General features: G+C 39.9%; 1 protein-coding gene across 2 annotated transcripts; it reads left to right on the top strand.

Annotated features, from left to right (window-relative positions):
• Positions 1-977: 977 nt before the first annotated feature.
• Positions 978-27,533, top strand: NELFA (negative elongation factor complex member A). Of its 2 annotated transcripts, XM_056339833.1 has the most exons (12): positions 978-1,173; positions 1,978-2,242; positions 9,905-10,076; positions 11,241-11,402; positions 12,308-12,397; positions 14,247-14,377; positions 14,559-14,628; positions 15,507-15,595; positions 17,885-17,996; positions 20,304-20,560; positions 21,612-21,711; positions 23,258-27,533. In XM_056339833.1, the coding sequence occupies exons 2-12, from the start codon at positions 1,991-1,993 to the stop codon at positions 23,440-23,442; spliced, it is 1,620 nt and encodes a 539-aa protein (XP_056195808.1). In that variant the 5' UTR covers positions 978-1,173; positions 1,978-1,990; the 3' UTR covers positions 23,443-27,533. The 2 variants fall into 2 exon arrangements, with proteins under 2 accessions (XP_056195808.1, XP_056195798.1); XM_056339823.1 differs by lacking the exon at positions 978-1,173 and having other exon boundaries at positions 1,610-2,242.

The following is a 27,533-nucleotide window of genomic DNA, read 5'->3' on the forward strand; positions in this document are numbered from 1 at the left end:
CTTTAAACAGCTGGGTATAATTAATAGATGGTAAAGGTTACTAGTGAGTGACATGTTAATTATATGTCTAAACTAATACCATTCATTTTACAGCTGATTTTTAAAACTTTTGCTTTAATTTATTCCTATTCTATTTTCAATTTAATCATTTATCCCAGTCTCTTACTTACTTTTTTTATTTCTGTGCAAACTAACAGATAGATAGTTACTACTGGATAAATAATTATCCCACAATTATGTATGGAACTAACCTACTGAGATAGAGGTCAACTAAAATTCTGGACAGAACAATTTATGTGTTAGACAGACTGTCTCAACTTTGATTTTGCTGTTCTAAAACATCAGCTGACTGTACACAAAAGCTGTGTCTTAAATCACATTTGTTTTGAGTGTACATTGATAGTAGCAACAAAATTCATGTGTTCATTTGCACACATAAATGATTAGCTGGGGAAAAAAAATCCTAATGTACTAATATATAGTTTATTCACATAGAAACTCTGCTCTAAAACACTTCCACCCTGATAAAAGTCAGTGTTTCATAGCACCCAAGAGCTGCAGACACTCAGCATTTTGTATATTAGTAAAAGCTGCGAACAAGAATAAAATATAACACTCCACAATGCTGTATTAAGGAAATATAAAGCACTCAGCAAAAAAAAAACTGCGCTACTTCCCTAGAGAAATCAGGTTGTAAGCAAGTTCTTTAGAGGAAGAATGTTGTAAAGAAAACGTTTTCAATCAAAAACATAAGAGAGGTGAATTTGCTATGCACTCCTACAACTCCTGTGCTTCAATTTCAATTAGAAAGACACTAAAATGAACTGTTTATGTTGCAGTTGAAAACCCCCTGAGTCTTCTGGGATTTAGGCAATTGATTAATTTTTCATATTTAAATAACAATGAGCTGAATCACAAGGGAATATGAACGTATGTGTACCAACCCCAGCTCCTGAGGGCCTGCCGCTAGCTTTACGAGCCGCTGAGGTAATCCCCTACAGCTCAAGCACCCAGCACAAAGCATCTCTGGGGAAACCGAAGAAAAAGACACTCAGCTCGTGCCAGACCGTGGCACCACCGGGGGATTCACCATCCAGCACCACATCCGCAAGCTGCCTTTACCTTGGCCGAGAAGCAAACCAAGGGCTGATAGGACCTGAGGAAAACAGGGAGGTGAGTGCGCTTTAAGGTGCTATTAGCGCCTCTAATAAGCTCCCCATGGTGCTGGCTGGGGGAAACAGACGGCCGTTTCAACGCCGGCCGACCAGAGCGAGCGACAGGCGCGCTGGCACGGGCTCGCTGTGCTTGAGCGGCCGCCGCTGCGGGACTGGGTTACCCGCCCCCTCGGGAACATGGGGGCTGCGAGGAAAGGAGACGTGGTGCTCCGCCGAGCGCTGTGTCGGAAGGCCCGGGGGCCGGCCTAGCCCTGGGGGGGAGGGGCGGGCTGGCAGTAGGGCCTTAGCGCTTCGCCCGCCTTCAGCGGCAGCCGCTCGGCGTGCGGGGCCAGTGAGGCGGCTCCCGGGCAGGAAGGGGGAGGTGGGAGCCCGGAGCCCGGCGGGGGGAGGCTAGCGGCCTCGGAGGGCGGGGCGGGCCCCAGTCTATCCTGAGCTGTGCCGCCAGGCCCCGCGGTGGCTCACCCCTCCCGCTCCTGGTTTTTATCCCTTTTCTGCCTAGGAGAGCCCCGGAGAAGTTAGGGCGGACTGTGAGGGACAGCGGGTCGGGGCTGAAAGAGAAGCTTCTCCGCGCTGAGGCGGCGCCATCTTGCAATACGGATAAAAAAGCTGTGCTGGGCGCCATTTTGCATCTGAACGACAGATGATTAGAGCCTCGTTATTTTTCGCCGTCAGGGCGCCGCCATTTTAAGTTACGGCTGACTCTCCGCCTCCCCTAGCGCAACCTCATAGTGCGCCGCCATTTTGGCTTGCGAACAATACCCCGACCCGCAGGGGTCCTCACCTCCTCCATCCCTCCCTTTAGGTGTCTTCATAAAATGCCCGTGGAGAATCCCCTCTTTTTTCGCCCCGCTCCCAAGATGGCGTCGATGCGGGAGAGTGACACTGGCCTGTGGCTACACAACAAACTGGGCTCCACAGACGAGCTGTGGGCGCCGCCGAGCATTGCCTCGCTGCTCACGGCTTCGGTGATCGACAACATCCGTCTCTGTTTCCACGGGCTCTCCTCGGCCGTCAAGCTCAAGCTGCTTCTAGGGATGCTGCACCTGCCCCGCCGGGCAGTGGATGAGGTGAGAGCTGGGTAGGAGCTTGCGCGGGAAGCTTAACCGAAGCGGGGTCCGTGTGTGTGAGGGGAAGAGGTCGGTCGGAGACGGCGTGAGGGGAGACGGGGGCGCAGCGCCAGCACCACCTCCCCCGCCCGCCCTTTTCTTTTCTCATGGTGTCTGTGGGGCGGGGAGACCCCAGGGCGCGGCGCCTCAGGCCGCCTGGCGCTGCCCTCTCCGGCGCGGTGGGAGCGGGCAGCCCCCCGCGGCAGCCCTGAGGCAGGGAGCCGGGCAGCGGCTGCTCCTCAAGGGCAGGTGCCCGGCCGCACTCGGCACGGGGTGTGTAATGAGGCTGGTCCCCACAGACATCCCTGCATCTCCCTTGCAGCCTTTCTTGGACGGGGAGGGGGAGGAAGAAGGTCGCGGCTGGTGGGGTGGTTGGTCGAGGCCCAGTGTGGAGGACTCTGTCCTTGCTGCGAGGAAAAGCGCTAACGTTCCCTGTGATAAAAGGGAGTGAGTGGAGTGGAAGCTTTACTGCTGCTGCTCCTCCTCGCCCTGCTCTCCGGGGAATCTCTGGTTAGCACTAGTTTTTTGAAAGCAGTTTCGACCTGAAGCCCATCTTATGCCTCCCCATGGACTCGTAGTTGTAGGGCTGTGTTTTGACAGTCTGGGTGCCTTTGGGAAGAGGGCTTGTGGTCCTCCTAGGATTAGGACAGAGGCAGGACCGTTTGGGAACAGCCGTGTTAGGCTTCCTTCACTTTCCTTAATACTGGCAGCTATGTAGGTGTCCCAAGTCGAACATCTCTGCTTGGAAGGACAGCAGCAAGTGCTGAAACTTATGGAATGGAAGATCTGGGGTCTGCACTGAACAGTGCTTTTCGCCACCTTCTTGCAGTCAAGCATTGCTTGAAAAAACTGCCATGGGTGGGTTTTTTTGCTTCTCTTTACCTTTCTGGGAACAGCTGGTGCTTTCCTTTACTGACCTACCCCAACTAATAAGCTGGCTGGCTCAAGTCTGAGCTGGCTCTGCAAGCTTATTTGCTTGGCCTGGGACCATACCTCATCTGCAGCTGGCTTGTTCTTACCAGTAGGCAGTTACTGATGTTTGGGGCAATAGCAGGACAATGACTGGGAAACATTTTAAGTTTCTTCAGCTAGGTTTAAGGAGTACCTCTCCTACTTCCACCATGTATGGTATTGGATCCCAGTAACGATCATGGAGGTGGCATGTAGTTAATCCTCACATTCTTGTGTAGAGTATCCTTAGCTGTGCTTGCACCAGTCTCTTTCTTGGCTAGGACACAGCTGCTGCTTAGGCTTAATGTACATATGTACTAGGCAGGGTGTGGGGAGACGGTATGTAACTTGGATTATTGTATGCTCAGTTTTGGGGTACTTCTAAGCTGAAAATGCACAAGGATCACAATTAAGCAGTGGTTTAGTGTTTGCCAGTGCCTGTCTTGCCACATGCATCTGTATAATTGATCACTCTTGCATGTAGTCAGTGTCACTTAAAAAAAAATGAAATAATTCTTGTTCAGCATAATTACTCTAATTTTCAAAACATGGTACTTGTGTTTAGTGCCTGTTCAGTGCACAAGCTGTCGTCTTCCTGTGTGACAAATGCAATTTTGTTTTGGCCAAACAAAATAACCAAGGCCAGAAAGGGGCATGGGGAGCTATGCATAAGCTCACATGAACTCTTGAATATGCTAAATTCTTCTGAAATAGTGTGAAAATCCAAGTAGCCTGGAAGAAATGAGTATTGCGATGTTTGGAAAAATCTGACAAATTAGTGATGTTTTTAGATCAAAAAGAGCTTAGTTTAGGGACCTTCATAAGTAACACTGTTCAGCTCTTTGAGGGAGCAGCATGTAAGCAAATTAACTTGTTGAAACGCTGCACGAGTGTTCACTGGGTGGGTAAAATAACTTTTTGAACTGATTCAGAGGAAGATGGTACCCAGAAACTTGGTCTGTGATTTTGTTAGCCATGGAGATAAAGTATATGTAAAGAAGAGCAAGTCAGTTGCTGTACCTTTTAGTGTAAAGTTATCAGTTATGTTCCAAACATAAAGCTGATCTTACTGCTGTAATAAAAGATATTCTAGGATTTTCCGCTGTTTTGGTGCAGTGTGTGAATGCAATCATAGATTTAATCCTTCATTGTAAACAAAGCACACTTGATTGAGATCTAGGGATTTAGCATATTTTCAGTCCTTTGCAAAGTACCTATAACATCTTAGTTATTTCAGGGATGTGACTTTTAAAAAATAAATAAAGATTTTTTTTTTACTGAGAGGAAGGGATTAAAAAATTGATAAAAATTAAAAAGTTGTGAGACAGAAACCCTTAACATTGGTTGTACCGGAAGGAAGCCTAATGATATAGCAGACCTACCAGCAAACTCCTGACAGAAAGGGATGTTGTCTTATCAGATGTTCATAATTTGTAGTGGCTTTGCTAAGATAGGTGGTATCATCATAGAGTGGTATGGGTTGGAAGGGACCTTCAAGATCATCTAGCTCCAGCCCCCTGCCGTGTGCAGGGACACCTTCCACTAGACCAGGTTGCCCAAAGCCCCATCCAGCCTGGCCTTGAACACTGCCAGGGATGGGCCATCCACAGCTTCTCTGAGCAACTTGTTCCAGTGTCTCACCACCCTCACAGTAAAGAATATATTCCTAATATCCTGTCTAAATCTGAAACCTAATCTAAATATATGTTTGTGTTCAGTATATGTGTGCTGTGCACCTCTCTGTAGTGTTCTCTGCTCAGTGTATTGTACTGAATATGGTGTCTTTTTGCTGGCAGAAGTACACTGGTACAGGATACCTGTAGCTGCCTGGAAGTGAAATTCATCATTTGGGAATCCTACCCATATCTCAAATGGTTAAACTTAACTGTGAAAGTACTTCATTAGTCTCTGTGGAAAGTCATATGTGTGTTTTCCATGCCATGTGCCAGTCTGTATTGATCATGTGTGAGAAGCACTGAGCTGGCATTTGGAAACTTAATAGCATCGGAAAACACATTGCATCAGCTTTGTAAAGCTTTGGGAATCTAGATAGGAGATGCAGGCTGTGTTACTAGTTTATGTAAGATGTTAAATGATATACCCTGCTCTAGGTATTTGACTTAGTTACTGTTTTCTCTGCAAAGTACTGGGTTTTTGTTTTCTACATAATAGCATTTTCACTGAGGCACAGAATAACATGGAGACCATTTGGGAGCAGAAAACTGAGAAAGTTATGTGGGAATTGAGGAAAATGTGGTGGTGCTTGGTTTAGAAGGGGTTTACTTGGCTGCTGATCCTTCCTAAATCTCTGTGAAAGCTTCAGTCTAGACAAGTGAATCTTCAATGAGCTGTCTTGAAGGCTAAGTCCTTTACTTAAGTGCTTTTTTCCTCAAATGTAATATCCTTCAATTTTCGTAATGTTTTCATTCAACACTCCAAATATTGTATATCTATAAGCAACTTAATCCTCATAATACTCCTGTGGGATAGGTAATAAACCTGATTTTTTTTTTTTTATCATGCTGTGAACCTCATTGCTGCTTGTGTGTTCCTGCTGACTAATAAGAATAATTGGCTCCCATTTTTAAGTGTGTTTTGTAGGCAGTTATCAAAAATATCCTTTCCTGCTGTAATTCTCTGGGCAGAATTTGCTAACTCTTGAATCTCCCTGCCCCCCAGCTTTTCATCTGTTACATTTTTTCTAGATAATTGTGCTTATTTGAAATGATGCCTAAAGCTCAGTGTAGTGCTGACCAGAGTTTCAGTTGTGAATTTGGCAGAACAATTACTTCTGTTTATTTTGTATATTGTATTCTTGTTAACCTGATTCACAATGCCAATGCAAGTTTTCTTTTTGTGCCAATGTTTAATTTATTTATTCAGGGTTAGACTGTGATGTTACAACCAAGTCTGGAATGAGGACTGTGTGCTTCAGTGCTTTCTGAATTTCAGTCTTGAGAGGAAGATCTCTATCCCAGCAGCAGCCTGCACTTTTATTACAGTAGCTGCAAGAGACCGAAAGTCAAGACTGTTTCTTCTTGCTTGCTTATGTGAATCAGGAGTCCTCTATTCATGCAAGTGGGACTTGTGGAGTACTACTGCAAAGGAGTAAGAGGGCACGTGATGCTTGCCTTTCCCTCTGTTCAGAACAGGCAGGCTGCTATGCATTTTTCTGGCCTGCATTTAGTGTTCTTAATTTTTTTGTGATGTAATATGGTATATTTTAATCTAATACTACCCCTGGCCACTTCTGCTCTTTTTCATGATTAAAATAAAAAACATATGACAGTGGTAGTTGATGCATCCTGGTTTTGTATTGCATAAATATTAATACTGTACTTTCAATCCAATGCTTTTAGCTTAATGAAAATGCTGTATAATAATACAGATACCTATAAATAACACCTTCACTATCCCGCATGAAAGATTAAAACTTGATTGCATTTATTAGTCAACTGTTGATGTAATTGTGTAAAGGTATAGTCACATAAATTGAGGTGTACTATAAAGCAAATGAACAGGAAACCTTTTCGAGAAGTCATCCTGGAGTTATCACTTTGTGTGTTTCTAGTAACATTTCTTTCTTTACCTCTTCTCACGGTGCTGTTTGTGTATTCTTCCTGCACAGCCATTATTAATCTCCTTTTGTCTCTGTTCCCAGACTTTCCCCATCCTGCCTGATCCTTTCCTTCTCAGATGTTTTCAGTTGTGCCCTATTGGTTTTTTTTGTGCCAGCAGGCTGAGAAAAATACTTAAGATCCTTAAGTTTTAGATGAGAGAAATGCCAGAACATGTTGCATCAGATCTTGACATTCATGCTTAACAAGATGCTGGTTGAAGCTGATGGGGCTCTTACTGACCCAGTGTTGCAATCTTACACAATTAAGAGCTTGGGATTATGGCTGTGCTCTGTAAAGTAACAGAAAAACTATACGTAGGTTTCTCAGAGTTGCATTTCGTGCATTCTCAAACCACAAAGAAAACTTTTCTTCAGTTCACCACTGAACTGGCAACATATATTTAAATTGCTATTGAAAGACAAACCTGAGTCAAAACTCAAATCCAGGCTTGTTAAATGCAAACCCATATTTAGGCAATGTCTCTGGTTAGCTCACAGTATGTGTTAGTGTGCTTCGCTTCCCTGTGTATGACGGTGGCTGTTTTTTCATCCTGTTCTTTCTGCCATGAGGCCTTATGATGATGTTATTTGCCCAGTGCTAGGCAAACAAGTTGTTTATGGGCTCCATTCTTGAAGGAGCCGAAGTCATGTGAAGCAGTGGATTGTGGCATAGGTAGGTTGCCTGAACTTTAGTTGCTCTGTGAGCAATGTGGATTTGACATACCCAGACAAGAGCTACATAGGAACATACATAGTACAGGCATAGAATTGTTTAGGTTGGAAAAGACCTTTAACATTATGGAGTCCAACCGTTAACTCAGCGCTGCCAAGTCTACTACTAAACCATGTCCTGAAGTGCCACATCTACCTGTATTTTAAATACCTACAGGGGTTATGACAGCTCTGTGATTTTTTTTGGTGCAAATGGGAGTTTTGTGGAGCAGATATGAATAGTAAATTGGGATGATACAGGAGACATCTTTTCTCCGACTATTGCCCGAGTTTGATTTGGTGGAGGAAATTACATTCTATACATTTACCTGCATTAGTTGTGTCAAGATAAAAGCTTGTAAAAGAGCTATAAATAAACCATAGCTTCATCAGTCCTCATGGCGTGTTTTAAATTTTCAGGTGTTTTAAGTAAATCAGTACTGGAATTCCTGTAGGGATAGATAGGAGAATAAAGGACTCTTTCAACAGTATTGATGCTTGTCCTCATCGACTGTAGTGGAAGTGACTTCTGATGAGCAGTTTAGGGTTGAAATAGAGATTGCTGAGCCTGTGTGGAGTCTAGGTGGGGGTTTTGTGTTTACTGAGAAAGAAGTGAGCAATGGAGGGCAATACAGACTAGAACTTTAGGAATTTATTCTTTCCATTGAGTAAGTGTTGGTTAAACTTGACAACATGTTAAACAGTGTGTGGTCATGGTTATGTGGTCAGTTTAATCCAAAGCAAATCAATAGTGCTGCTGAAGACTGTAACTGACAGTTGTAGTATCTCTGCTCTACTCTTGTGGTTCTAGTGTTTGTGTGACAGTAGTCAGCCACGCTAAGGGGCTGATCAAGCTTAAAGCTATAGAGAGATGCTGTTTTGGGTCAGATAAACTGATCTAGTTTGTTTCGCAAGCATGTTACTGTAAGTGCTAAAACTTGCAAGGAGGGGTAACGGACAAACTGCCCCTGTAGTGCACTTGTAAACCTTTCTGAAGTGAGAGGGCAATAACATTGGGTGAAAGGAATTAAGAAATGTCAATGTTTGCCTGTGAACCTTGAAAGGCTTGGGTGGGACATGGGGGTTGTTAATAGAGAGCAGAGATTTAACTTTTATTTCTTAGAGTTGCATGGGTAGAGTAAGCTTATTTTACTAAACTTTTTCATAAGAAGAGGATGGTTCTAAATAAAGGGAAAGAAATAAAGCATAAAGGTGAAGGTGAATCTCTTGCTTGTCTCCCTGTGTTCAGAAACATGTAGGCTGTAACTAAGCTATATGTGCCTCAGTGGGTTGTGAAAAATTGAAATTCAAGTATTTCCTTACACCTGCTTGTAAATTCTTCAGTGTTAGTGCCACACAGATAGTGTGTCTAAATAATTTACATAACTTTACTGTTATGTTTTGTGGATTAGATGCGCATTACGTCTCAAATATCTTAGTTCTGTGAAGCTAATGTTGTAATGCTGACATGAGAGTTTACTTAAAGCAAGCGTTCAGTCTGTATTTGAGGGGTTTAAGCTTAGCTGTGAATGAAATAACTAATTTAAGAGATTCACTATGTAAACCCCTGTCTGTAGTAACCTTGACTCTAGTTCATTTCATGGTGCCAACAGACTTGTTTAGTAATTTAAAAATATTACTGTGACAATTAATATTTTTTTATGCATTATTTCCCCTTTTTCAAGATGGATGCTTAAAGAAAAATGACTTTTTTCTGACTATAGAAACTTCAGATAGATGGAAGGTCTTATTACTTGTGGCATATTAGAGGGCTGGGTCTGTTTCTGTAATATGTAGTTTTTATTACATGAAACACATTTTGCCTAAGCAGTAAATTTTTGAGGACAGTTTATGTTCATATGATGCAGATATGGTCTGTCTACTTAATTATTCGGTAGTCCAGAAAGGGGCACATCTTCATTTAGATGACTGTTGTACATAACTTGTTTTCTAGTTGTGCGTTTTTATCACTGAATATAAGGTGTGGGGACACTGGGAGTGTAAATGTAGAATGTAAAGAGACAGTAGTGTAATGATCTGGTCTGTTACATTTAGTAAAAATGTTCAGTGCTAAACAAAGCTTCAAACTGCCAAAAGCTCAAAACAAACTTGGGTTAGATTGACCAAAAGCAATATAAAAAAAAAAATAATCTTGGTTCATTCTTTAATTCTTTACTTAGTTCTAGAGTTGTGTAACTGTGTTGAAGCAGCCTCCCTTTTCCCTTCCCCAGTAGTAAAACATTGTGCATGTTTATGCTAGTGTCTTATTAAAATAAAAAAATCCAGCTAACCTGTTTAAAACTGTTTCCAATTGGCTGATTTTCTTTTTCTTTTTTTGTTAGATGAAAGGGGCACTGACTGAAATTATCCAGCTCGCTACCTTGGATTCAGACCCCTGGGTCTTAATGGTAGCTGATATTTTAAAATCCTTTCCAGATACTGGCTCCCTTAACCTTGATCTTGAAGAACAGAATCCCAATGTTCAAGATATTTTAGGAGAACTTAGAGAAAAAGGTAAGCTTTTTCTGTTGGTGTGAGGTATAGAAATACAGTGCCTTTTTTCAGAAATAACTTGTTGTTTCACAGGCAATCTTGCTATCTTAATGGTACTGGTACCAGGACAAGTAGTATGTCTTGTCTCTTAACTGCCACAGTTCAAGATCTGGGAACTGATATTTGAGGAATGGTAACTTATTAAATTATCTTTTCACATATCATCAGAACTTACATGTTGGCTATTACCCTGAGTGTTTGTGAAGGGCAACACATAAGGTAATGTGGATTCATTAATATCTGACAGGCTGTATGTGCGCTGGTAGGTAATAACTGGCTTACTGCAGCTTAGGAAGTTGAGGTTTTTCATATATTGCTCTGTCTTCATATGTTGTAGTACCAAAGAAGACAGTAAGGCTCAGCTTCTGCAGTGCTTGTGTGGACAGCCTCGTGTGTGTGTAAGCACCACTGTTGTGTTGGGCAGGTGGGGTGCATTTCTGCTGGAAGTCCTCCTCTAGGCAAGAAGTGATAGGTGCTGGCAGAGAGACTGATCACAAGAAGAGTAATGCTGCTGATGACCTGACTAGCTACACATTGCCTAGCAGCTAAAAATAGTGGCTTAGGCACTTGAAGAGTTGCTACTTCAAACGATGTAGTAAATGGTGATGCAAAGTGCTCCTACTTCAGGGAGTCTGATTTAGCACATTGTGTAGCAAAAGTCCTTAGGCATCAATGGACCGACATGGTCTTGAAGTTAGGATTGCAGCAGACCAATAATGAAATGAACACAGTGGTGGTGGAAGTGTTTTGCTTTCTTACTATAAACAAATGATCATTTGTTTGTTCACACTTTGGTTTGGACTTTAGTGTAGTAGTTTCCTTGTTATGTGTAATTTTAAGGAATCTAAAAATTCAATCATTTTTATTATCTTTTACTCTAATAGCATATTTAAGATTCCTGCAATATGACTAGGTGTAATTAACATGGAAGTTCTTATGAAGCTAATGTAAAAAACAAACATCCTAATAACTGGTTACATACTGTGTAATAATTGGAACTAAATTACTCTCAGTGCTTAAACAAGTAATCTAAAAACACCTGTACAGTCTAGTTGTAAAATGTTTTGTAGTTAGCTATCAAAGAGGTGCTAATACCCATATGTACTGTGTTAACTTTTTATGCAGTAAGTGAATGTGAAACTTCAGCTATGTTGCCGTTGGAATGCCAATACTTAAACAAAAATGCCTTGACTACACTAGCTGGGCCACTTACTCCCCCAGTGAAACACTTTCAGCTGAAAAGGAAACCTAAAAGTGCCACTCTCAGAGCTGAACTCTTGCAGAAGTGTAAGTAGTAGTACAGCTAGTTGATAAGGTTGAGTAACAATTTAAATGGTGAAACGAAAACTTGTATTCAGTCTTATTCCCCAATATGGGGATATACGTTAAAATTATCTGTTATAAGAGCTTTGCTGGCTGATTGGTTTTTTTCTTTGATAGACTGATGTGTGGAAAAGCAGGTGCAAGTCATTCCAGCCATGATTACATTAAAATGCTAATCTTGATTTAAATGCTGTTCAGATTTCAAGGCATACGAAAAGCTGTAGCTTTTTAAATCACAGATACATTCTCTCATGTGTATATTTAAGGCAGTTGTGAAGACTCATGAGGGACAGCTTTGGTTAAAGCTCCTGAAACAAAACTGAAATGAGAACCTAGTTCTTATTTTGCCATGTTTTTGCAACAGGGAGCAAGAGCTGCTAAGTAATGCTTTTGCTCAGTGTGGTTATATAGGGTGTGAAAGCTAAGAGGGTTTTTGCTAACAAAAGGCAACATGTGTACATACATGTATTGATAGCTGGTTAAACTAAGCAATCTTAAAATAGTTTACTGTACCTGCTGTTCCGTTGCAGCAGCTTGCTGCTTTCTTGCATGTGATTTGAGTAGTTGATCTGGTTAAATACAAAACATCTAACTTTTTATGATGTTATTTAGAACTTTAATTATTTCAGTCTTTATCAAGTAGATTTCTGCTCTGATTTCTTTTAGCTCAGACCATCTTGTTAGTTGCATAGTTATATTGATTTTGCATTTTTTCCAGATACTGTTTACCTTGCAAAAATAACATATATATTTCTTTGTTGCTATTTCCATCTTTTCATGTATTAGTTAATAACATTTTATATAAGAAGCAATGTATTGTATTTTTTCAGCACAGATTCTGTAATAACTACAGACCTTTCTCTTTTTAGCAACAGAAACTGCACAACAGCTAAAGAAGACTGCAGGAGTGCCTTTCCATGCCAAAGGCAGGGGACTGGTCAAAAAGATAGATACAACAAGTATGGCTCGCTTTTATCACTTCCAAGAAAGAAAATCTGATGAAATAGCCTTGATGAAGAATAAAATTACAGTCTAGCTTTTATAAAATCTTACTTTTAGAAGCAAGAGATTTCTCCCTTTCTGCTTCCCTCTCTCCAGATATTGAAATGTTTCTGACATGTCTTGTCAGAAAGAACAAGAGTGTGGGGTTTTTCTTAAATGGCATGTATATCTGCCATGCTTCTAAAATGTACGCAGCTAGATCATGCCTGTAGACTTTGGTAAGAACTTAATTTGCATCACTCCAGGAATAACTCCTGACTAAGCCATGTTGCTCCAAAAGGGAGCAGAGTGTGGATCTCTGTGATCTGCTGTGCTCTTTGAAATGCTGTGAAGTAGACTGAAACTATCCTGTATTTGTTTAATCCTGCATGTTGAAAGAATGGGGACAGTGTGTTCTCTGCAGCCAAGGCTTCTATTTAATGGACATGACAAAGATGTGTAATCATTCTTCAACTTTGCATTAATAGATTTCAGCTGTTTGCTGAAGTTCCTGAACTGCTTCAATTTTTCAAATAAGTTTTTGACTAGGAGCAAGAAGAGGGTTCAAAATTAGTTACATACTTTAAATCACTGCACAGATTTAACTTTTCTGACCACCAATATGATGCTGAGATGTGAAACTTGTGTGATTTCTTGGTGTGGTGGCTAGAAGCCATGAAGTTCTTTGTGCTGATGCTACTGAAGATGTGGTCTTGAGCACCAAAGTTTGGCCACATGTTCATGCAGGAAATGCAAGAAGTGTAGTTGGTAATTTGAACTAAAAATTTTCCCTGTATAGAAATTGACCATTAGTTCTTGGCATTCTTTTTAGCTGTTGAACTCATAAAGCTGGCTTTCATACTTGGCCTTCAGAGCCAAGTGGTCTCTAGAAAGATGAGTTATAGGACTAGCTGAGGTTTACTCTGCTGAATCTTACTCACATTGGTCAGAGAGGATTGTTCTGTGGTGAAAAGGTTTTCAGTACAACATATAGAGGGATACAGAGTACCTAACCTCAAACTAAAATTCGGTGTTCCATCTTCAAATTGTAGGGTATGATGAGTATGTCAGGAGGCTCAAAGACCTCTGATAGATATGTTTTTGTCCCCCTAATTTTTTAGCAGTTGATGAAAGAATGCTGTCTTCAGGACTGTTACCCTTCTACCTTCACACTTGACAACAGTGTAAAGTTGGGGGAGAACAGCTTATAGGTGTAGCAGTTTCTACTAAGTATTGAGACAACAGGTTTTCTGTTCACAATATAGACCCAAATTGGATCCTTCTTGTGCAAACAGCAGCTCTGATTTCAAGCCCTGGTGTGAAGCAGTAATTTATCTTTCCAGTAGATTATTAGCCCTGAGCCCTTAGCCCTGCAGAGCCTGGCTAACAATCTTTGATCAAAGACAGTTTTACCAAGTAACTAGATCTTAAAGTTCAAAGAGCAACTTTGGTAATAATTGGATTCAGAACATTCATGACCAGTACCTTTTTATGTGTTTCAAAGTTTTTGTTGTCAGTAAGGAAAGTAACAATGTATTTAGGAACAGTATATTTTGATAGCAGTGCACCTGTTCGATCACTTCCTGTGGAATGGAGTTGCAAGCATTAGCCTGGAGATTGGCTCTTACTCCTTGTTAGAAGGGTAAGATGTGATCTGACCTTTGAGGGACATGTAGTGTATTATAGACAGTTCCACATTATAAACCTTTGAAATTAAGGGGATGTGTGTGTGTTAAAAAGGGGAAAAGTCAAAGAACTCCTTGTTACAGTTCTTTGTAACTAATTAGATATGTATTATAATTGTTGCTTTTTTTGATCTTCCCTAAGCACCACTCAAAGGAATACCAAAACAAGCTCCATTCAGGAGTACTTCAGCACCTAGTGTATTTAGTCCATCTGGAAACAGAACCCCTATTCCTCCTTCGAGAACACCTTTGCGCAAAGAAAGAGGAGTAAAGGTAGGTGCACTTTTTTTAGTCTCTTGCTTTCCTGCTCGGTTCTTCTCCCTGATCTGAAGTGGATTTCTGATGCTGTTTTGAATCAAGTACCAATATATTAAAGAAGAAAATTAAGGACAGTATTTAGAGATAAACTATGTAAAGTTAACGATGGTTATTAAGTTCTCTGTGGTCTTTTTAGCTTTTAGATATCTCTGAGCTGGATATGGTAGGTGCTGGCCGTGAAGCAAAGAGAAGAAGAAAGACATTAGGTTGGTATGCATACTTACAAATGCTATTAATATGCCTGCAAATAGGATCTAGATTTGTAGTACCATTTTGTTCTTCAGTTGTTAAAACTTCTCTGCCCCTGAACTTTAAAAAAAAAAAAGGGAGGGGGAAATCCCAAACCAAAAATGCTTAAAGAGAGGATTTTAACTTCTTTTAATGCTCCTAATCATACTGCCATGTGCCTAGATAATAACTTGAATCAGTTGCATGAAGGGATGGAACTAGTCAGTTGTGCTTTGGGCAGAACATAGGTGAATGAGCGTCTTCAGTACTGGAATTGTTCTGAGCTGTTTTGATGTGTTTATTTCTACTGGCTGTGTGACCGGGTAAATTAATTGAAAGTAATGGTGAAAAAACGTATAGTGCTCCAGCATTCTGGCTGAGAGATCTTAACAAGTGGATAGTATCTGATTTACTGCTCTTAAGTGACAGTACAGTGCTGTACTTAAGCATATCAGGAAGATACACTAGGCAGCATATTCGCACCAAGACAACCTTTTTGTATTTTTTTGCAAAAAAGAGTACCATTTAAGAACAAAATCGTAATTTTTTTCTTGGGTTTTGATGCTTTCTGGTATTACAAGATTAGCCTAATTGTCTCCCTAATACTCAGTTACTATAGTCTGCCTAATACTCAGTTACTATAGCTTGATGGATGTATATTGTGGTTCAGTTCATAATTGGGTTGATTCTAAATTTGTGTATGAAGATTATCTACCAACCTTTCAACATATACCTCTTTAAGCGTGTGTTAGCAGACTGAGAAATGCATTTTTATGTCTTTGTTTTTTAAAAAAAGTGTATCTACTTCAGTATTTCAGGAGACTTCCTTGAACTGACTTCTGTTTTTATGTAATAGATACAGAAGTTGTGGAAAAGCAAGCCAAAGAAGAAACAGTAGTAGAAAATGCTACCCCAGATTATGCTGCTGGTCTTGTGTCTACACAGGTAAAATCAAACAAAACCAAAATAGACAAAACTCAAACAAACAAAGAAAAGAGGAAACAGTGGTGGATGTTATTCTTAAACACTGTGTTGATGTTTTACTAACTTGTTGAAACATGCCTCTTAGTGTAAAAATCTCTACATAGTTATTTCAAAATTCCATTATATTTTCACTAAACTAGATAAAGAAACAGGATAAGGTAAAGCTTTTGATGCTTTTTTTGCTATTTTAGCTTTGTGATGGGGTATGGCATTTTTGTAACTGAGGATTGTAGTCTTCTGTCAGGTGAAAGGAATAGGAGGGCTGTCCGACCATAGGTAGGTAGAATAATTTTCAGTAGTTCCTGCAGGTTTCACTCTGTGCCTGTGCATCCTTTGTTACCCTGGTGGAATAATGTCCACAGAAGTCTGTGAGGAGCACTTGTCACTGGCCTGTGCCCAGGACAGATAGCTGAATATAAGCAGCTGAGTAAGAAAGAAGTCTTTACACCTCACCTGTCTTGAGTTCTGGCTTGAGGGAAGAACCTATAGCCTAGTACCCTTCTGTGATTCTTTCTCAGTTTTTAGCTTGTAATCTTTGAGAATTGATGCTTTAATCCTGAAGGCAGCTTTTTCTGAGGTCCCCAGGCCTGTCTAACTAGGTTTAGCCAATCCCATGACTACTGAAAGGGGAGGAGAAATACAGTGGAATTGATCTCCATCCAGATTACCCATGGTTTATAATTTTGTGCTGCTTAAAACCCATAAAGTTCAGAGGTGGCTGCTCCTTCTCTTTGACAGTCTTTTTTTTTCCCCCTCTTTTTCCCCTTGAGGATCTACAGAAAAAGTTAACCTGTTGCTAGAGGTAGTTCAGTTGGGGGGTGGGAGGTGAGGAGAGGAGTTGCATACAGGGGTTTTTAACCTGTTCTTTCAGATACTGTGCACTGGAAAAACTGATGCAGCTTTTTTTTCTCAGTCAGGACGTAACTTTTACAAGAATGTGAGATCCTCCCTCCATTTCTTAGTTAGAAACTGCCTCTTCTATTCCAGCAAACTTTGGCCTAGAATTAATTTGGACAATTGTGTTCTTTAGGTACCAATAGATAACTTGAGGTTGCTGTATCCAGTGTTTGCAAGCCTCTTGGGATGATAGAAATCCATCTCAAATCTTAAGTGTTGTGTCTTGTTCTAAATTTAAAGTGGTTATGATTCCGTCTGCCTCTGTTAGTCCACGTGTTGACATGCAATGCTTGCCTTTGGAGAGCACTCTTATTTAAAAGACCTGTGCTTTTGTTGGTGAGCCAGGAAATTTTTCCTCTAGAGCTTAATGGTAAGCACATGCAACATTGGTCCCATGGGGGGCAGCAATCTTATGGTACATGTGCCAAAGACAACATATAGGCAGGTGTCGGTAGACCTGTGTAGAGTGAAGGTCATTGCCTGTCTTGCTGCAAAATGCAAACAGTATCTTTTTTGGTGGGTTCCACATTTTAGAGTATCAGTCTTTTGTCTAGTAAGGCTACCTTAAATGATTTGTCTGCCAGATTTACTCACTCAAAGCTGCTTTCCTCTGTCAACCCCTTATGTTTATAAGGCTGTATTGGACCAAAGTGAAGTTCTTCATAGAGATACCATGCTGTTGACTTTATGCTGTGTGTGTGGTATCACGTATAGTCAAGTACAAAATGTGTCTTTTTCTTTGGCTTGATCCTAGATGACATCTGTCATGTTGTGCTGACATCTTTCAGTGGAGACAGGGTTTTACCTGTACTTTACTGCTACCTTCAGCTTTCTGATGTCCCAGAGGCCTTTGCATTCTACTGGGTGATACTTTAGTAGGCCTTTTGCCCATGGATGAACACAGGTTTCTGCTTGCTATTAATAAGGAGCATTTTTGCTCAGGCAGAAGATTTCTATAGTGTAGTTCTTCAGAGAGTACCACCTGCACAAACTGCATAGAGTGGTCTCCTTGCTACCAGCTGAGGAATGGGACAGAGGAACAGCAGCTTGACTCTTTGCAGAAGTACATTCTCTGTAATAGTATTTTTTTTCTGGCTCGTACTGTGCCTTCGGAAGCAACTTTGATATGAATTAGGGGAAACAGAAGCTGGTTTTTCTCTTCTAGGGTAATTCAGATGTCTGAATTTTGTATAGGCAGCTAAGGTTGAAAGGGGAAATATGCCCTAATGAAGGAGTCCGTAATTGAGTTACCAAAATGAATCTCATAGCAGAACCGATGTTGAAATTGTATTTAAAAAAACAGTGCATGAATATATGCAGTATGGCTATAACACTTTCTTTTCTGTTTTACAGAAACTTGGTTCATTGAACAATGAGCCTGCACTACCTTCTACAAGTTATTTACCCGCTACCCCCAGTGTGGTTCCGTCTTCCTCATATATCCCAAGCTCTGAAACACAGCCAGGTAAAAGACGTGTTTTTTGCTTTTGGGACCTAATACTTCCAACTCTATACAGTTTTACTGTCTAGCTGTTCTTTATTAACAGACCTACTATCCCTCAACTCCAGTGAAACAACCTTAGCAGTCTAAAAATCAATTGTAGGAACCCAGCCTTTGGATTTGGGATAACCAGACCTATCATTTAACCTAAATAAAGAAAATGCTTGTTGGTTTGAAGTCTTAAAATGACTGCTAGTTAAGTCAAGCAAGCAAAGGAATTTGCTGGTTGGGGTTTTTCTTACTCTGTAATAGAAAATCCAACTTCTTTTTTTTAATCCGTAAAGAGACACCAGAAAAACTCTAGACTTGTGTGTATGTACTCCATACATGCATCCATATGCATGCACTTATCTGACTCTTGAAAGCAACTGTTTCATGTTTCCAGAGGCAAGTACATATTAGTTTTCACACAAGCTGGTATCAAGCCATCCATTTTACTTTCACCTTTTATAACAGTCTGATAGATTATAGCTGAGCTGCTGCATATTTTGAGAAGTGCTACATTATTTTCAATTCTAGAAAATTGCCTGTAGTAAAAAATAGTGTTTGTACAAATCCTTTATTTCTACACTTTTTATTTTAACATGGTTGCTTTTACTTTTCCTTCTCTGCTGTGTGTGAAGTCTTAGATGAGTGTATCAGTTGGCACTAACAGATGTGTGTGACTGGGATTCATTACCAGACCTTGTAGTTAACTGAAATGCTGGATCTCTTTAATGCATTATTTTTACTCTTGCTTGTTCTGACTTGGTACTGTAATGTTTGTCTTGATGTCTGTGAGCTGTGGCATGTTGTTCACTAGAAAAATGCGTATGCAAAACCTGATCACTTCACTTGGCTCTGAAACAGTTCAGAATCTCTGTGAAGGTCCATGCAAATCTTTGTCTGGCAGAAAATTGGCATCTTGGAAGGAATGCAGTCAAGAGCCCATCAGTGATGTCTGCAGCTAGTAGTATTTTCCAGAGCCTTGGCATTGTATTCAACATCAGAAAAAGCCTAGTTTAAAATTCTCTGTTGTTTTTGTTCTCTGTTTTTTCTGACTTATTTTTTTTCTTTTGGAGTATTGTGTATGTAGCTTTTCTTATGGACAAAGAACGTAAAAATTCTTTCCTTGATACTAGATGCACACAGAAGATCCACAGATTTGGTCTCATGTAATCTGAGGTTGCATAATTAAGACGTTACTTTATGCAAGTTGGTTATTCTGGCATGAAAGGAAGCCAGTAATAAAACTTAGACATTTGTACAAAATTAAGGGATAACTAATTGTTACAAATGTTTGTCCTCAAGTGTTCACTTCCCTGTTCCATATACTGCTGGGTAATAGCCATATCGTTGAAACCAATGCTGTGGCTGTGCTTAGATGGAGAGTGGTAGACATCTCATTCTCTAAAATCTGACCTGAGGGTCCTCAGTGTAGCTCTGGTCTGTGTCTGGCTTTTAGTCTACTGCAAATACAATGTAAATAGGTTAGCTTCAACCCGGTGAGATTCCTGAAAGATAGGTAAGCAGCTGTGTCTGTCTGAGCTGCAATGAATGTAACTGGCTAGAGTGTGTGCTGGGTAATTAGTGTTTGCTGGGCAGACGGTAACTTACATATACGATCAAGTTACTGTGATTTTGTAACTGCCACCTGCAGCTGGGTTTGGAATAGTAGCTCCTTTAAGTGCAGATGAATGGATCAGCTCTAAGAAATGACAGTTAGGACTTGTCAATACTGTGGAGTTTTAACCATCTTAGCAGTTAGTGTTTAAATAATGAGTGATTTGCGAAAACTACCTTTAATTCTGTCATCTGTTTAAGTATTTGTGTATTTTCAGTATTTGTTACTGGCTGAGACTTAATTGCCATTTCCTTTGAAAGCTGCTGCTACATTAGGTAAAAACTGATGAAATGTTTTTATAGTTTTGGCGTCTGCATAACAGTACAGCAATAATTCTGGTAGGGTCAGAGTACAGTTGTTACAGTAATACAAGCTAAAAAGTAAATAAAGCACACTCAATTTAATAAATCTGATGTTCATTAAATATAAAATTTGATGCTAAATATAGAGTAATCCATATTGGACAGCTAGTCAGTCTAATTATTGCTAAAGATAATTGTGTGGAAAGAGTGCTAGCTTTTCAGTTTTTCATATAAATATTAGATGGCGTGTTGAATCATGGTGCTAAATGGGATAATCAGAATTTTTACTTTTCTTTAAAGGCTTTAAATGGTGATGCTAATCCTTGTTTGAGGATTGTTTTTAATTATCCTCATTGGTTTTTGCAGCTGGCTCTGCACGAGAGGCCTTGCAGACTAACAGACAGCCTGAAGAGCCTGCAGCTCCAAATGCTACTACAACTCTTCCTGCACAATTTAAACAAAGAACACCTATGTACAATAGTAACTCTAATCCACCTGCAGCTACACCTACCTCACCCCTAACACCTACCACACCTCCTGCCATTTCCCCAGCAGCACAAGCACCACAAGTAGCCCCTCAAACTCAGCAGCAGCCACCACCAAAAAAAAGCCTGTCTCTCACAGTAAGTAAAACGGGTTTTTTGACAGCTGCTTTTGATGTAGATTGGAAAACACAGCTTCTTATTGTTGGTCTCATTTAGTATGTTGGCAGTTCTTGGCCTTTGGATCATAGAGTGGTTGAGGCTGCATTTTTATAACCAAAGATAATGAACATGTTTTGTGGCTTTGTTAGCATTGCTGTCTTAATCACAACATTTTTGGTTGTGCAGTCTTAATAACACAGTATTTACTGCTATTTATTATGTAAAGTAATGTTGCATTACTCATAAAGAAATTTGGAAGAAAGGTGTATTTCCGGCAAAGCTGTCACCCAGCCAATTAAATATAATGAAGCTGTTAAAAAAAGATCCCGTCATTACCATGGTAGAAGAAAAGATACCAATACATTATTCTAAGGTGAAAACCTTTATTTCTTGATCCCCTCACCCCCACCATTGCACATCTTTTAAAGCCTGAGAGTGGGGCAGAAACCAAACTGAATTATATATGTCCCGGAGCTTCTTATTGCTGGTATGTTGGTATATATTATGTGCATTCTTGAAGTTAACCAGGTAGCTAATTCAGGATGCAACTGGTTTGAGGATTTTGCTAAGCAAATCTGTAAGCCTGGCTTGCAAGAACTGAACTTTAAGAAGCTGGGTGACTTTCTTTTCAGTACTTCTACTTCATTTATTAGAGGGGGAAAAAAATCATCTGAAATTATTGCAAGCCTGGGTTTGTTGGACTGTAGAAGAAGCATTGGGTTTTTTCCTCCTTTTTTCCCTAATGTCATAAAGAACACAAAATTGATAATGTAAATGTTAAATCTCTTAGCATATGTTTCCGTAACTATCTAAAGGTGTGGGGGTTTTCCAGTTTCAGAATCGTTGTCGCTGCTGTGTTAGGTGTAAGCATTGAAGAGGAAAGCCTTGAGATTATGCTTTTTTCTGTTTACTTTTTTTATAGGTCTACAAACTTCCACATTACTCTCTTATGCTTGTCTGTGGCTATTAATATGGTACCTGTTTGTAGTGTTTTCTCCACTGGAATTCGTGTTTGTTGTATTTGTTGCAGAGGGAGCAAATGTATGCTGCACAGGAAATGTTCAAGACTGCAAACAAAGTTACAAGGCCAGAAAAGGCTCTTATACTTGGATTCATGGCAGGATCAAGAGGCATGTATAGAGACTAATTTAGCTTGCTTTTGAGTACCCAAATCTGAAATACAGCCTAGCATTTCTAATTGTGCATATGTGAGTGCAAGACTTTTGCTTTAGCTCTGCTCTATACGTACTCGACTCTTTGCTTTACTCTGGACTGTATGTAGTTTTATAGTTTATATTTCTAACTGGTTTAGTGCTAACTACCTGGAAACAGGTCTTAGGGTCTCTTTCCAGTAAGTCAAACGGTCTGTCGGAGCAGCTGCTGAACACAATGTATACATAACTGAGCACATGTAATACAGTGCTCAGGGGTTGAAAAGAAACAAAGCAGCCAGTCAAAACAGTGAACAGACTGGTCAGGTTGTAGCGGTCTGTCTAGAAGGCCAATGAAAGTATGTTCTTTTGTGGCAAGTCAGGGTACAAGCTAGGTAGTACAGAGCTTCTTTGCTAATCGCTTAGCATTAGAAATGTAGCAACTTTTGTCTCAGAGACTTTAGGTAACTGCAGGAACTGTGAATGACAGGGAGATAAGCTGTCTGTTGGCTAGAACCTGTCATATATTGGCCTTGATAGACCAAGGCTGTTTTACCCAGAAGATTATTGGATGTAAGATGAGAAGGGGCTTAAGAGTCCTTGAGTGAACTCTCTCATCTGCACTGGCTCTGATTTCTGACTTGGTATTTGAGGGCTGTTATCACTGGATTGCTGGAGCCTAAATGTGGCTCGTGCATTTGGATTAATGCAATACATTACTGAAGATGACCAGGGTAGAGTTACTGTGATGTTCCTTGGGCTTTAAGAAAGTTTTGTGTATCTTGCATTAATGATGGTGCTCTTACTACTAGAGGCTACCTCAAATTCCAGTAGGAGGGGTATAGTTTAATATTTATATGGGTAGGTTTTTGTAATGCAAGGTAAAATATTTTGGAAGTGTGCATGTGTGTGTTATCTATATATGCATATGTGAATATATAACAGTATGAATTCCTTCAGTAATATCAGCACCTTCTGAAGGTTGGATAAATAACTGCCAACTATGATATTCTTGAGTGCCAGTTCCAGTACCTTGAAATGTAATGTTTCATACTTCTACTGTCATGAAGCTGAGTCTTGGATGAGTGATTTCAGTGAAGCTGTTTGGGCTTCTAGAAGAGCTGAAAATTGTTGCTTTTAACTAAAAATGTATCCCAAATAAAGTAACTCTGGTAGTTTAGGTTTACAAAGTGCCATTTAAATATAAGCGTCTCTTATGACTCTTCAAGCAGAGAGAAATGACACTGACATGTTTTACTCCCCTTTTGTTGTTGTTCCCATTACTTTAGCCTTGGGGTTCATCTTCTGGGGTCTGGTTTTGTTATCCTTAAAGCTCGGTCTGTGATGTATGGAGGGAAGAAGATCTTTGTGTGGCTATGTGTAATAGGGACATTACTTGCTTAATTTGGGGTTTGGGTTTTGGGTGGGGTTTTTTTCAGCATAAGTGAAGAATCTCAATCAAGTGCACTTTACGTTTTCTAATACAATGTTAAAATGTGTAATTTGTTTCTATTTGTTTTCACAGAGAATCCTTGCCAAGAGCAAGGTGACATCATCCAAATTAAACTTAGTGAGCATACAGAAGATTTACCAAAGGCAGATGGCACTGGCAGCACCACTATGTTGGTTGATACAGTCTTTGAAATGAACTATGCTACTGGTGAATGGACCAGATTCAAGAAGTACAAACCTATAACTAATGTTTCCTAAGAGATGCAGCAACAGCAGACTGGACCAAATCAAGCTTAGAGTCAACCAACTCATAGAGTATGTCAACTGTACAAAATGGCATTCATGTGTACATTTCTTATTACCCTCCAGAATAGAGAAGTTACGGCTCTCTAATAACTGGGCTCAGTGAATGCAGAAGAAGATGTCAAACTCACTTTGGTTTTTTTTTTTTTTCATTGTGGGAGAGGGAGAGGTGATCTTAAGGTGGGGGGGAAGTTGTTGGTGTGATTTTGTTTTCCTACAGTTCAAGATGCCGGAAAAGGAGATCACAACTGAAAGATTATGGATGGGAGCAGTTTACTTCTCAGTACTGAAAGATAACTGCTGCAGTCATTCACAGTTTACCATTAAATGAGGGCACAGATCTTTATTGTAAAAATATTTTCTTTGGCTACATGGGTTCTATTGTAAGAATAGACATTTAAAGCACCACAGATCAGTGCTTGATTATTTTGTAGTTCAGCTGCAGTATAACTAAATATTGCAGGTGGTATATGTCCAGTGTCTGATGGTACCCACTGTATGTTAGCTTATTTATGCTTGGGTCATAGGCTGAGATTGAGCAGCTTTGTTAACTCGCTTACTGTCCATGTCCATGCCCAGCAGAGTTAATCTATATTTGGCATTATTTGAGAGAAACTGAGTATCGTAGCTTTCTGAGGAAAAACACCATAATAAGAAAGAAATGATGGTGGCTTGTCACTGCCTGGAAGTGATAGCTAACTTTGCCCTCCAAGTCTTGGGGTAGAAGTTGATCTATGGTTTCTGCATAGCAAGCCCTTTGAACTGCATAACTTACCTGGGAGGAAGTGAAACTATTACATCTTGAGACCAATTGCAGCTGAATGTAAAAATGGCCCTAGAAATGGCTCAGTGACGCATCTGAATGTAGATAGTTGGAAGACTTGTTGTCTTGAGGCAGTGTTAATTATGTTTAGTTGAGCAGTCATATCGCGTATGAGCCCTGATCCAAAAAGATTTGAATGACTGTAGCTGTGGTTGTTACCAGTGCAAGTTATATCAGTATAATCACTAATGTGGCCACAATTATATGGGTGTATAAATGTGCCTTATACTTGTCCCCTTCTAGTAGAAGCACATCTGTGTCTTTATAACTGTGTTCACACCACTGGTATAATCTGGCTTTAATAGTACAAATAAATCTTGCAGTTATTGAGAGGGCTTATGTACGTAGTTCAGGATTCATCATCTGAAGGAGACTTGGCTTAAACATCTGGTTTCTGCAAGTATGCGTGTGTGGAGCTGTGCTTGGTTGAGAACAGTGCTTAAAAGGAAGAAATACAAAGATGAGTAGCATAGTGGTTGGTTGGTGCTGAGGATGTTATCTTGGGCTGATTAGAGGTTCGTGTTAAAGTGGAACTCTTAGGACAAAAAGGCTTTTTGCTTTCTTTTTTCCAAAAAGAAAGCAGACCAAATCCCCCAAGTACACATATACTAACAAAGGCTTTTAGGTGATTGATTAGAATCTTTTTGTATTGTGGAATTTTTATTGGATTTTATTTTTAGTTTTTCAAACAAATTATCCAACAGAACAGGGCAAGTATAAATAATAAGAAAATCTATATTCTGCAGTGTTTTAATATGTGACCAAAAGTACAGATTTCTTAACTTACATAAAAGCAGATATACAGAATGTTCTAGCTTCTGTAGTGGGCAAGTTATTTGATGGTAGCTGCTACCATTACAGAGTTGTGCATGTAGTAATGTGATGTTTACTAACATGTAACTGTCACACCGGGGGCTCTCCTCTACATAATTACCCCATTTCAGAATCGATGCAGATTATAATTCCTACTGTGATTTTTCTTTAAACAGAAACCAGCCTGAGAAGTGAGGATGAGTGGTGGGGTTTAGTTTTTAGGAGTTCAGTAGAATGAGTTTTCATGATTTAACTTATTTGATTATAGTATGTTACACAGTAAGGGCTAACAATAGAATATGAAAGTATTTGCCTTTTAAAAAGAAAGGTGTAAAGAAAAGTGACATTCCTTTTCTTGTCTGCATTCAGATTTTTAAAGCTTTCTTGTGATGACCAGTTTCCTGTAAACATGTATGATACTTCTGTCTTAACTGTTCCTGCTTGCTAGATAAGCTGCAAGTACCAAATACAGTTTTTACAAAGAACTTTTAGAAAATTAGCTGACCTGAGGGGCATGTATTGACATTGTAAGTTGTTGATGCAAGGCTCTTTGCAATTTAGTAGTGTTCAAGAGGTGCTGTGTGATGGCTCTTTTGGCTTACTTGAGATTAATGGGGGTCCCTTGCTAAACTTCCTTGGTCCACAGAAGTCTGTATCTCAGACTGTGCTGTTGGGATGGAAACAGGTGTCCCTCTCCTCTTCAGGAAGCCCTCCGAGGATGCAGTGGGGTCATTTGAGTGCAGTAGTGTATAGGAAGCTTAACCGTGATGCTGTGTGTATTTGCTGCATAACAAAGTTGGTCTCCAGGCCTATTTGTCTAAAGTCAGTCATATGCAATAAACTGAAATTTTAAATAGAAGCATAGGATCTTTTTAATTCCTTAAAGTCATTAGTATGTGAAAATTTTAACACTGCAAAAATAATTTATTTTTAAAGTTAATTTACGACCCTCAATACGAGAGCATTACTTCATCTTGATCTGTGAGTCTAGAATTTTTTTTAAAATGCATAATGAAAGGGAAGTTTTTGCCACGTTAAAACCATAGGGTAAGAAGAAAAACTACGTGGAGCTTTTTGGTTCAGAGAATGCAATCGTTGAACTGGTGGCCTGAAAGTGGGGATAATGGCAGACAATTTGGAAGGGGCAACATCAGCGTTTAAATTCCAGTATAATAGAATTGTTGCATACAGAACAAAATCTGGCCCTGGAACTTGGTATTTTTTGTCTTGAATATTCAGTCACTTGGATGTCAGCTAGATTCTATCCAATGAGGCTCAATGTGTGCTGTAAGATTAAACAACAACATTTGTTGACTCTAGGATGACTTGCAGATGTACTGACATATTGACCAGAGAAGTAGCTCAGTTTTCTTAAAGCTTTGTTTGTGTCCTTTTCTATTTCCTTTTATCCAAGCATGAAGTTTTAGGAAATAGCAAGCCTAAACTCCCGAGGTGAATTAGTGCACCTCAGCAAGGCAGGATGTCCTAGCTTCTTTTGCCCTTGCTTGTAAAGAAGCACCTGTCTATGCAAGCCTAGGCATGATATGAATTAGCACGTTTGGTTTTTAGAGTATGGAATACTGGAAAAAATCAATGAAAGTGGCTTGTGTTTTCCCTGTCCAATCCAAACTTTTTTATTCTTAGGGGAGAAAGAGCACATACATGCATACCCAGGCTTCTTTAACAACTTGTCCTACACTGAAGTGCTGTGTTTCTTTAGGCTCCTTTTTCTTTCATGAGCGCTGTGAGGACCAGAAAGAGTGAAATGGGTGTAACGAAGATGGTGAGCCTGGGGAAGACACTGAGCAAGAGTTTTGATCATAGATTCCATCTTCCATTTCGACTTTCCTACCCTAGTGCTCTGTAGTTATCTCCATACAGAACAGTCTAGGCTTAATGTGGTTAACACTAGCATTGGGCCAGTATTTTGTGGGTTGACTTGATTTTTCTCTGGTAGCTTTGCTGTTTAATCTTTCAGTTAAATACCATAGGATGCTGGATGAAACAGGGAGGACCCTTTGGTAATTGCTTGATGTCTCTCTGTGAAATTGGTCTTTCCAGAGAAGAAAAACTTCTCTCACTAAGTTGTGTCAAACTGCAGACCACTTGTCTAGATGAAAGAAGCTTGAGACTTTGACATTATACAGTTTCAGAATGAATCACATTTTCATAGTAAGATCTGACTGGGAAAAAAAAAAAAAAAAAGACTAAAAAATGTTAAGCCAGAGCCCTCTGGGAATCTGGTGCCTTTAACAAGAACTGTCATTTTGTAAAATGTTTCATCTATAGTATAGCCCGTATGTTTTCTATTGTTTTTTTGTACAGTTGTAAATTCAAAATATTCTGTCTTTGGGTACGTATTTTCAGTGTAATACAGTATGTATAATAAAAATTTAGATTTTCTAAGGAA

The sequence above is a fragment of the Falco biarmicus genome, chromosome 1 (assembly GCF_023638135.1).
Source record: "Falco biarmicus isolate bFalBia1 chromosome 1, bFalBia1.pri, whole genome shotgun sequence".
Lineage (NCBI taxonomy): Eukaryota > Metazoa > Chordata > Aves > Falconiformes > Falconidae > Falco > Falco biarmicus.

Excerpts from the sequence above, each read along its gene's own strand:
- NELFA (XM_056339833.1), top strand. The coding sequence starts at position 1,991 with ATGCCCGTGGAGAATCCCCTCTTTTTTCGCCCCGCTCCCAAGATGGCG. Across the intron at positions 10,077-11,240 it reads AGGAGAACTTAGAGAAAAAG|TAAGTGAATGTGAAACTTCA; the intron begins GTAAGCTTTTTC and ends CTTTTTATGCAG. Across the intron at positions 21,712-23,257 it reads ATTCATGGCAGGATCAAGAG|AGAATCCTTGCCAAGAGCAA; the intron begins GCATGTATAGAG and ends TTGTTTTCACAG.